The 11,699-nt window shown below is 52.0% G+C and overlaps 1 protein-coding gene across 1 annotated transcript in view; it reads right to left on the bottom strand.

The window, feature by feature from the left end:
• Nucleotides 1–5,126, bottom strand: part of TRIM71 (tripartite motif containing 71) — a 64,121-nt gene extending 58,995 nt beyond the window's left edge. Inside the window, exon 1 of the mRNA XM_045856505.1 lies at nucleotides 4,266–5,126. Coding sequence (XP_045712461.1) covers nucleotides 4,266–5,126 — 861 coding nt within the window. The remainder of the gene's footprint in view (nucleotides 1–4,265) is intronic.
• Nucleotides 5,127–11,699: the final 6,573 nt, after the last annotated feature.

The raw sequence follows: 11,699 nt of genomic DNA on the forward strand, positions 1-11,699 counted from the left end.
TAAAAGTAGCAACCTCCGATTATTTCCAAGTTATGAAAAGTTTGGTTTTCTGAGGAACAGGCGAGACGGATGAATTAAAGCAGATATAAGCACACACCACCTAAGTCCTACACAGAGGATTGAAAATGGGGTGCAGAAGTAGTAGAATGTACATTTATGTATTTTTCTCATCCTTGCCAAGTCTTTTGGTATAGGGTTTATAATTCACACCGCACATGCGTCATTTTAAAGCAAACATGCATACACTGGATATGCTTGCTCGAAAAAGGTCAGACACTGCGAATGCCCGATAAATACGCATCTCGGTGCCAACACTGGTACAATCCCCATTCACGGTGAATTATTCAAAATAAGACACAAGGCAAGAATTTATTCTACAACCAATTATTTCAGGCAGCTAACTGCCTTCCTCAAGCGGTTTTGAGGCTAATTTTGGGGGAGTGTTTTCCTAGAGAAATACAGTCCCCAGGCCTAGGATAGTTCAATGTTCAGAGTCTTTTTTTTACTGGTCGGAATTCTAAAACTTTCCTTTCCAGGGGGCTTTGCTTTTCTTAAGACCAAAGAGGGGACTGGATATACCCATTATCAACGCCTACACACCCCACTTTTCCATCCACGGGGCTCAGGAAAAATCCCGCGCCTGGCCTGCCAAACTGGAAAACCACTACTGCCATCCTCCCTGAGATGAGCTACAATGTTTCTCTCGGCTAATATGGCAAGTGTGTCCCTCGTGCTGTGTCATCACAGGCACTGCTACCGACGAGGCCTTTCCTGGGAACCGGAACTCGCTCAGACCCCACTCGGCCTTCTTCCATTTGCAGGGGCCTGGCGCCCACCTCGGCAACACGCCACACACAACACCCTGAACCTGCTCCAGCGCCGCGTCGCAGGCGGCCAAGGGATCGCATCCTCTGCGCCCCTAACCCAACGTTAATGGGCAACTCGAGAGTGGCTGCAAAAGCGCGCTCACGGGCTCATGGCACTCTGTCCCACTGAACTCCCTCGCCCCTCCGCATTCTTTTCGGCATTCGTGTGCGGAACTCTTTGGAATTCTTTCTCGGGTGCCCGCGGGGTGAGGAGCGGCCGCCCCGGGTCGGGCTGCGTCACCAAGGCCGGCAGGCTGCGGGCTTGCCCCGCGGCGGAGGTGGCGGCGGCACAGGCCCACAGTCTGGCTCCGCGGCGCCTCGCCTCCGCGGCGCCTCTCGCGGGACCCGCTCAGCCAGTGGGTCGAGGGCCGGATTCCGGGCCTGGATGGCCGCCGGGGCGCGGTGCCTGCAGCCCGGCGAAAACCCCGAAACGGTTTTTTTTTTTTTTATATAAGCCGAATACGAAGAGTGGGAGCGCGCAATTTTAAATTCCTTGTAAACCAGAAGTCCCCCCTCCACGGTTAAGGTTTTCAAGTTAAGTTTAAATCAAGCGCTCAAAACACTTTGCCAATCGCGAGAAGCCATTGGAAGGGCGGGGGGGGGGGGATGCTTGGGGAAAGCCTCCTGTTCCCCTGAGCGGCCAACTGTTTGAGGCGCCCTCCCCAAAATTACGGAGCAAACGCCCGGAGTCAAACCTCTTCCCCAAGGTCAGGTGGTGGCATTAGTCGCCATAAACCAGGAGCGCCCTGAATTATTTAATGGAGCCTGATGTCCCTGGAGGGAGGCAACTCGCCCAAGGAGCGAGTTTTGAAAATTGAGGTACATTGTCTGTAGAGCCAAACCCCGGGGTTTAGGAGTTCAACCCGGTCACCAACAGAGGTTGGTCATCCTCCGAAAAGTGCCCAGTCACTTTTCCAATCCACAGGGTGGCTTTTCAATGGAATGGTGTCTTCAAACTGTTACCCATCACTACTTCCTTTGACGGAAAGGGAGAATTTAAGGCCATGCATGAACGTAATGTCACTTTCCTGCTTTATTCACAGCACTGGTTTTGTCACCCTTAATCTCAAATTTTCTAGCATTCTAAGTCCAATTTCCAAGTTTCCTTTAAAATGAAAAACTGAAAAGTGAGGGGTGGGGAGGATTTTGCTCCAAAACTTGGAAGCGTCATGTTTTTGAAGGACCTTTAGTTTAACAATGTAACATCTGAACACTTGCGCCAAACAAACAACGTTAACCGAGTGTAGCACATTTAAAAAGTAAACTCTCAGGGCAGCCAAGGTACCTCCCAGGGTGAGAGGAGGCTCATTCTGCATTTTACACTCTCCCATCCCATTTGAGTGGTTTTTATCATTTAAAAAGTGCATAAACCTTTTACAAGTCTGGCGACACTGAGCATCCACTGTTTTGGCCCAAATAAAACATTATGTGGATCTTTAACTGGGAATATAAACAAAATCTGACATTTAAAATCAACTGCTGGGAAGGAGGGGTTCAATCAACACCGCTCCCAGGAGGAAAACGGTGGTGGGCTCAAAGCCCCTCTTTCCTGCACTCCACCCCGCACCCCCTCCCTCCCTTCTCACCTTTATCTCTCCATCTTATCTTTCCTGAGATTCGGGTTGATGTTTAGTTCAATCAGTTTTCTAAAAGCGGTTAAAGAACATACTAGAAACATTCACCCACGAATGTGGAAAATTTTAATGGGTCCATTCAAAGCTTAAAAATCAAGGAAAAGAGTAACTTCTTCTATACCTAGGAGGAAACTTTTCAACTGAGACACCCACCACACGAAGATCAGAATTTCAACTTTTTTCCAATAGGAGACCCCGGCTTAAGGCCATCATCAGGCAATAGCTCCTCCTTCTTCCCCAAATAACAGGTTAAGAGTGGGAAATGCTGCGCTGTGCAAGCCTCTGCCCAGCTTGTTGCCAGCACGCCCCCTCCAACTAGAAAGCAGCAATTCCCACTCGGACTTTTAAAGCCTCCACCGTCTCCTGCTCTACGTCCAACGCCAAGCCTAGAGCAAGCACACACCTAATATCTCATGGGTCTACACAGATCGCGCAAATTACCGACCCTCTCTGCTGCTAAAAATTTCAGGCCCTTCCCAATAATGGTTCGTAAGAGTGGAAAAGTGTCACAGGATGATGTGGAAAAAAATCAGCAATAAGCAACAGCCAAAACAGAGAACTCAAGCCCACAGACCGCAGGGCAGCCCTCGGATTCAGGCCGCACACAGCTGGGTCCGGCTTTTTCCCTCAAGAGAAGTCGAGCCCCTGGGTTGAGCGGGGTGAAGACACCTCCCAACCAGGGAACCTCGTTCCAGTAGGGGTCAAAACTGGGGCGGCCTGGAGCGGCCAGAGGGACCCCCAGTTGGGAGAGGGCAATGGGTCCAGTCCCCCGAATTCGGCTTCTATAAGGCGCAGCCCTGGGCCGAAGAGGCCCTGGGCCCACCACACGTTTTTTTCCACAATGCAGTCAACAACCGCGGGTAAGAGCTTTAGACCGAGGGCCCCTTGGCCGTCAAAGACCGAGATGTCCCAAGACCCAACACTAAGAGACAACGACTGCTACCGTGTCGCAACAAAAAATACAGTCCCTCCCTCATAAGCGCGCACGCGGAAACCACGTCTACAGAGGCACACGCGCCCTCCCCCACCACAACCCTCTCTTCCTGACTCACGCCCTACCAAAAAAGCAACCATCTAAGGAGTTTTACAAATAAAAAGGAGGAACGAAGGGAAAGGAGAGCCCTCAGCACGTTGAGTGAAAGGCCTCTAGTGTGCGCGCACAAGGAGACGCATCTACAGACACACACAACCCATGCTTTTCCATCTCGGGTCTTAATTAAAACAACAGCATGTACGCTTTGTCAAACAGAAACGAAGTGAAGAAATCAAAGTTCACAAAGAAGGGGTGGGGGTGAGGGTGTCCTCAAACCTCGGGAACCCGGGCGGCGGGAACCTCCCTCCGCACAAGGAAACCAGGTCTAGACTGACACACACTTCGCTCTCCCCAGCTCGTACCTAATTAAAGGAAAAACGGTTACCACGTTTTGCCACACAGAAAATTGGAGGAGGAAAAGGGGGAAGGGAACTCCGCGTTTTGGGACTCCTCGAGGGGACCTCGCAGCAAAACACACAGAAAGCAGATCTTCTAAACACACACTACTGCTGCTGCTGCTGCTACTTCTTGGTGGCGATGACCGCCACCTAGCCAACGAGAAAAAGAAGACATTCCGAAAGGACTCCCCCACCCACCCACCCACCGCTTTGGGATGGGTCCCGCAGCCCTTTGCGAGTGTTCCCGCGATTCCCGGGTGGACACACACACACATACACATACATGCCCACACCCCACTCCGGAAAACCCCCTTGAAAGTCGCCACGCACTCACCTCGTCGTCGTGGTGCTGGCAGAAGCCGAGGCGCTCGGGGAAGACCGAGAGAATGGAGAAGGGCGGGCCGGGGAAGGGCGCCCCGAGGCCGAGCTGCTGCGCCGCGGCCGCGGCCGCGGCGGCGGGACCCGGCGGGCTGCGCTCGATGTAGTGGTCCTTGGTGAGGCGCACGCGCTGGTGCGCGCGGACGCAGTTGTCGCACAGGTGCTCCTGGCAGTCGAGGCAGCGCGACGAGGCGGCGTTACCCTCATCGCAAGAGCTGCAGCCAGGAGGACGGCGCAACAGCAGTGCAGACGGAGAGACAGCCGGTCCTCCAGGCGCGGAGCGGGAAGGCGCGGGCGGCGGCGGCGGTGCCTGCGGGAGCGCCGGCGCCGAGGCAGACGCACGAGGGTGCGCGTGGTGCGCGTGGTGCCGGTGGTTGCTGTGGCCGCCCGCGGCCGCTGGGGCGCCGGCACGCCCGTTCTTGGGCGGCGGCTCCTCGGCCGTGGCCACCACGGCGTCGAGCAGGTTGCTGAGAAGGAAAGCAGACGAGGGTAGGGCGTCCATGCCCGCCGCTTCAGCCAGAACTACTTTCTGGTCGCACACAGGACAGAGCAGTTTGAGCGGCTCTCCCGGCGCGCCTCCGCCTGACGCCGGCAGTCGGTGCGCCTCGAGGCACGGGCGGCAGAAGGCGTGCAGGCAGGGCAGGACGTGCAGGCGGCGCGGCGCAGCCCCAGGGCCCCCGCCACCGCCCCCCGACGACGTGGACGTCTGCGAGGACGAAGACGACGCAGACGAGTTGGAGGAGAGCGGCGCAGGAGAGCCGCACATCTCCTTGCACAGCAGGCAGATCTGGAAGTCGGTCTCGGGGAACGAAGCCATTTGCAACCAGGCCCGGAGGAGGGAGGAGACCAGAGAGGAAGAGGAGGAGAGGAGAGCGCGGACGAGGTGGGTGGGGGAGCCGCCGACTCACTCAGAAAAATGCATCTATTAGGCCTGCAGTCCAGGAGCCCGCACCAGAGCGGCTCGGCCCCCTCGGCCTCCCCGCGTCCGGCCCTTCGCGCTGCCACCCCCGACGCTGCGGGCATTAAATGCCACTATCCAGAGGTGACACAGATTCTTCCCGAACGACGTGGGGACTGCGTGCCTTACGAACCCGGAGCGCCGGAACAAGTCTCGACTCGCGAGGGGAGAGCGGGGGCAGGGAGGTCAGAGGACTCCCTAGAGCAGCTGGAGCTTAGCTTAGCTTCTCGCTCGCGGAGATAAGTCCTCTAAAGTCCAATGTGCAATCCCAGTCCCAGCGGGAGAAGCAAAATTTGGTTTGACGAGTATTTGGTGCGTTGCTTTTCTTTAAACGGATTTAGTTAGTCTCTTCTTTGGAGAGAAAGGCTCCCCAAACTAGTAAAGGTGGGAGCGGCGCGACGCCAAGCCCGTGTGCCCCCGCGCGATGCTGGCCGCCCCACTGCATGACGCGGCGGCCAGGGACTCCTGGGTGGCCCGGCTTGTGCGCTCGGGCTTGCGCACGGCCGGGCGCGGGCCCCGCAGCAGCTGCAGGTCGTGTGGGCCCGGCCGCGGCCGCACGCGTGTAGTACTACGCACGCGCGTCCCACGCGCCTCGAGTCTCCCGCGCGCCTGCCTGGCCTCGGCTGCCGACACTTAACACGCACGCGCGCCCCACGCGGCCCAGGGCCCTCGTGCCCCCGCCTCGCCCGGCCTGGGCGCCTCCCGCGCGCTCCTTCCTCTCGGTTTAGCTGCGCTGCAGCGCGGGGCCGCAGGTCCCCGCGGGCCGTCCTGAATTATTCATCCGCAGGAAGATATTAGATGTACCCGCTGCCCGCTCCGCGCGAGCCGTCGTGCAATGCTATCCGAGCTCCGCGCGCGCCCCGCGCCCCTCCTCCTCCTCCTCACGTCCGTCCTCTCTGAAACCTTGGCAGCGAAGGGGGATCACATTTCCTTTGTCATCGGGCCATTTCGCCCTCGCCTTAGTCCCCCCTCCGATCCCGAGTCGCAGGGACGGAGCCTCCTCCGGGGCGCGCAGGAATCAGTGGAACCGGCAACGGCCCAGCGCGGTGAGCTCTGGAGCCGCGTGGCCAACGCCGCCGACCCGCGCCCGCGTCATCTTCTTTCTGAAACCAGTCGCCGTGTAAGACTCGGTGGCCCCGGCCGCGCTGCGCCTACCAGGCTTTGCTAACGCCGTGCGCCCTGACCTCCTGGGGCTTTGCACAACTCCCCCAATTCGGACTGCGTGCGTGCACGCGCGCGCGCGAGCCCTCTCTTTCTCTGCTTTGCCGCCTCTTCCTCCTTCTCCTCCTCCTCCTCCTCCTCCTCTTAGTACGCTGGTTATTGGGACTGATCGGAATTCGGAATCCTTTTAATCTCCAAAGGAGCAAACTCACTTCCGCCCGAGTGTTGGGAGGGGGCTGGGGGAGGGGACACAGGGGAGGGGGTTCCAGGCAAACAGGAAACATTAGCCCTCTCTGCATGGCTCGCTTTTGTGTGCTCCCTCCCTCCTCCCTCCAACCTCCTCCCTTCTCCAGGCCGCTGGGGAGATGAACGCCCCCAAGCTTCAGTGTGACGACCTTTGAAACCTTCCTAGCGAGGAACGGAGAGAGACTCCCGTTTATTTAAAAAAAGAAAAGAAAGGAAAAATTTCATTCTGAATCCTGGTTCAGCAGGAGCTGATATCCACTGCCCGTGAGATCTGAGTTTTTCCCCCCACCTTTTCTTTCTTTCTCTATTTCTTTTTTTTTTTACGTGTTCTTAAGGATTCTGCATATCCGCGATCAACACCAAAACATTCGGTTGTGTGCAGTTGAATGGATGGAATTAAACGAATCTGAATTCTGATCTCTGGAGGGGACGGTTTCCTTTTGAGTTTTAATGAGAGGTGGGGGCAGAGGGCAGCTGTTGAGGGGAGGCTCCTCGGGTGACGGCCTCTCGGCCATCTGGGTGGTGCCCCTGGCGGCCTGGGCGGTTCTGGGAGAGGAACTAGCTTGGCCCTGGAGAGAGACTGACTTGGAAGAGCATGGAGGACCCCGTACCAGGATTTAGAGGAATCTGATCAGGAGGCCAAGGGGGTGAGCAGTTGTCCCCTTCTAAACACTGTCAAGCTATTAGTGACACGTTGGATTCTACTTCTACAGGCAACAACCTGGATGAATCTCAGAAACATCACGTTAGGAGGAAGACGCCAAACACGAGAGCGTATACTTCGTGGTTCCATTTACAGGAAATTCTAGAACAGGCAAAAGAACTAAGTTATGGGGATAGGAAAATTGTCCTTGGGGGGTGAAGGTGTATCGACTGAAAGAGGGGAATAAGGGAACCTTCTAAGGTAATGATATAGAAATATTATATATTGGTGTCTACATTTGTCAAAACTTGTAAATCTGACATTTAAGATCTATGCAGAATTTCACTGTGTTTAAATTCTATTTCAATAAAGTGAAAAAAATAATAATTTGGTGTCCAACCTGAATGACCATGCCTGAATTATAAAAATTTAAAAAGGAAATAACAAACAAACTAGATTAGTATCCCAAGCTCTTCCTCTGAATTTGCTCACCAGAATTCAGGGAGTTTTCCAGGAAAAGATCAACCTGGAAAGAGACCCTTTAAATCAACCCAGCGGGACAAATGTGCTGAAAGTCCCAGGCAGCAGACACGTCACTAAAGGGACAAAGCCATCATGGGGCCCAAGTGCTGTCCTGGCCGGGCAGCCCCTCTAGGAGGGCCCAAGGTGTCAGCAGGCGCCCTCTCCTCAATCCCTGGGGCCCATCCAGGCTCGGTGAACATTGACCGAGATATGTGTAAGTGCAAAAATTGTTAACAAATAAAAGCAAAACATGTCAGTTACATCTCAACAAAACTAAAGCAGGGCTCCTTATCTGCCAGTGGGAAGAGAAGTAAACAGTTCCTGCTTCAGCGAGCCGCGTCTCACGCTACCATGCCTTGCCTTTATGCGTGTCACAGTTTCTTCCATAGTTCAAGACCAGCGTGTGACATGCACACGTCACGCAGGACTCTACACACGCCTGTAGGATTTTCAACCACGCTGGCCTTGCCTCAGAGGTATTGTAGGTATTTGGGGGTTGGTTTCTTTTCCTTTGTTTGATTGTTTTTAATTCCTTCCCTCCTTAAAAAAAAGAAGAGGAAAACAGATGGGGGAAGAGAATTTGCCAGGAGGAAGATGGCCCCAGAGGCTCAGAAAAAGGATGAGCCAGACCTGCTGTCTTCCTCTTGGTTGGCACCATTCACCAGCATCCTACAAGGTTCATTTAAAAAAAATAATAAAAGATGGTGAGGGGAAGAGGTTGGGGGCAGATTTGAGCAGTTCTGATCCCGTGACCCGTGACCCGTGACCCTGAAATGTTGCAAGTGGATATAGCAGAGATGACAGGAGTCAGCTGAGAGACTTCATGGAGGAGCAGGAAGGTTGTAACTCCAGAAAGAGGAATCAAACTCGGCAGCGGTTGGTGGGTTAGTTTCCTGGGGACGATTGCTCAGAACAAGCTAAAAAGAAAAGAGAGAGAGCAGAGGGGTTGGGGGAAGAAAGGTTTTGATTTCTCTGCACGAAATAGCTTTCCTTGAATTGATAGAGCCCTGCCAGGAAAGAGGGCTGTGGTATATAAATTGTTAAATTAGCACATTCCTAATTTCCATTGATTTAATTTACCACAGGTAGGAAAGAGGGAACTCTTTGAAGCAACTAATTTAGTCTAATTGTACAGAAATACAGCTATGATTTTTTTTAGATTTGGTATAATGATAAAGAACACATTAGGATTCCACTCTAATTAGGCTTATCCAGGAGAAGAACAAAAGCCATATATCCAGATGAAAGGCCAAAGACAGTCCCCTGCTGTAAACTAGTATTAAAATTTTCATTGCATCCTAGCTAATAAACACCCTCTCTCAGCAAGGGAGGAGCACACAGCCTCCCAGTTTCCCCTCTGCAGGTTACCATTAGAAAGGGGGTCCATATTGCCTTTCTTTCTAGACTTGCATCCTTTCTCAAATTTACCTGTAGTCATATGTTGTTTCCAAAGATGACACTAGACGCTGCTGCGCTCTGACCTGGAGTTGGAGACTCAACCACATTTGCATCAGAGTGACTTTGCACCTGTTTTTTTTTTTTCAGCTGATCTTTTCATTAAACGCCTAATGCACGCACTTGTCTTGATGTCAAAGTTGCACCTTCACCATCATCCTCAGAGTATACATAGTATACATCCTCCTTCAAACATAAGTCACCAGAGTATTTTTTTTAAATGTTAAGCAAATATTCCATCACGATGACTCTTTCGAACTATGGGGGTGGTCAGGTACCAGCCTAATAGACCACCTTCGGTTGAGGGATTGCTTGCATCCTGCCAGTTGAGGGGGGATGGACTTATACACTCTAGACCAACTGTTGACTCTACCCTGACTCTGGCCTTAGCATCATTAACAGACGTGTGTCAGGTGCTTTCCATATCCCAGAATTCAGAATAACCAGAAGTCAGGTGATAGAGTATAAGCTCTAGTCACTTAGACCTTCAGAAATTATAGTGAGGAAACTTGATTTGCACGTATGAAAGCTAAATGTCAACGTGCAGCTTCAGTAGTTAAAAGTAGTTCAGAGCTCAGCTAGGCTTACATCCCAGCTTCCTCACTCTTAACTGTGACCTTGGGCAAGTTACTTCTCTGTGCCTCAGTTTTCTCAAGCGTATAACGGGACTGGTGCACGTACCTAGCCCATCGGGGTTAAGTGAGCTACTACCTGTACAGCTTTAGTATAGTACCAATCACATCTCAAGCACACATTTAAATATTCCTGTTTTTATTATCTTTATTCAGCAGACTGTTCTGCAAAGTGCCTGTCCACTCATTTAAGTTTGTCATTACCTGCTCACTACCTTTCACCAGACCTTAGAATCTCACACATTCATTTATGTACCCCTTCCCCTCTATAACAGAGAGTTGTAATCTTGCCTCCCGTCACTCTCTGCTCAAGACCCCATTGTGGCTGCCTATGGCCCACATGTTACGGTTTAGCTAAGCTCTCAGCCTCAATTTCCTAAAGTGGAAACGTGTCTTTCATAAGAAAGGGGCAAAAAAAACCCTATAAAAGTTGTTCTTAAAATAAAAGTAGCAGAAAATTGAAAGATGCAGTACATACTGTTACAACTTCTTATTCCAAATGCTCTCTGATTTTGTAGCAGAAAGATGATGCCATTCAAGTTATCCCTGTTTCAGCTTGTCCTTGACCCTCACTCATTCCACCTGCTCCAGACTTCAAGGACTACCTCTTACCTAAAACGTTACCTCAAATGGTTTAACCTGATGGCCAAGGATCTCTCTGCTCTGTCCCCGATTCCCTGTTCCACTCGGCCCTACCCACCATCCATATATTCCCAAACTCAACTGCTTAGGACCTGTTACGTTTTCTGCCTGACCCTGGCTGTGCCAATTCAACCTCTTCCCCATCCCAGACCTTCCTCTGAGAAGTGGGGTCTACTGCCCCTACCCTAGCATCTGGGCTGGTGAGGGTTTACTCTGACCGGTAGAATATGGCAGAAGGGATGCTATGCTAGTTCTGGACTCTCACACAGACTGAAGCATTCTGACATCCCTTCTGGAGAGATCACATGGAGAGTCGCCGAGCCTACATGCAGAGGGAAAGGCTCCGTTGAGCTCAGCCTCCAAGCCGACCACGCTGAGGTGCCAGGCATGGGAGGGAAGCCATCTTGGCACCTCCAGACCATCTAGCCTAAGTACCGGGTCTGTGCCATGGGGCGTCACAGCTGAGCCAGCCCAAATTTCTGGCCCACAAAACTGTGAAATATAATAAAAATGGTGGTTGTTTCATGCCACTACATTTTGGGGTCTTTTGTTACACAGCACTAAGTAATTCAGACACTTGCACTCCAGCTCACTCTCTACACTCTGCCAGATTAATAGCCTTAAGTTCTGATTGACACTCGATAAATAAACTACACACATTTGAAGTGTACCATTTGGTAGTGAATAATACTGATGGTGAACTGTAACTGAAAAAGAGAAATCGAAACTTACCCCCAAACCAAAAAAAAGTGTACACTTTGGTCAGTTTAGATGGATGGATCTCCCCATGAAACCATGACCATGACCAAGAGAACAGATGTGTCCATCACCCTTACAAGTTTCCCGGAGACCCCTGATCATCCCTCCATTCAACCTGATCCCGGGCAACCACTGACCTGCTTTCTGTCACTGTAAATCAGTTCGCATTTTCTCTAAATGAAATCATATAATATGGGGTTTTTTTGTACAATTTGTACTTTTTTGGATGGGGTGGAGATCTGGCTTCTTTCCTTCAGCATAATTACTGCAAGATTCATCCACATTGTGTGCATCCGTAATTCATTTCTTTTTATTGCCGAGTAGGATTCCATGGTGTGTGGACGCATTACAACTTGTTGGTTCATGCACCTG

Source organism: Phyllostomus hastatus, unplaced genomic scaffold, assembly GCF_019186645.2.
Source record: "Phyllostomus hastatus isolate PE091 unplaced genomic scaffold, TTU_PhHast_1.1 phas_scaffold_129, whole genome shotgun sequence".
In the NCBI taxonomy this organism is placed as follows: domain Eukaryota; kingdom Metazoa; phylum Chordata; class Mammalia; order Chiroptera; family Phyllostomidae; genus Phyllostomus; species Phyllostomus hastatus.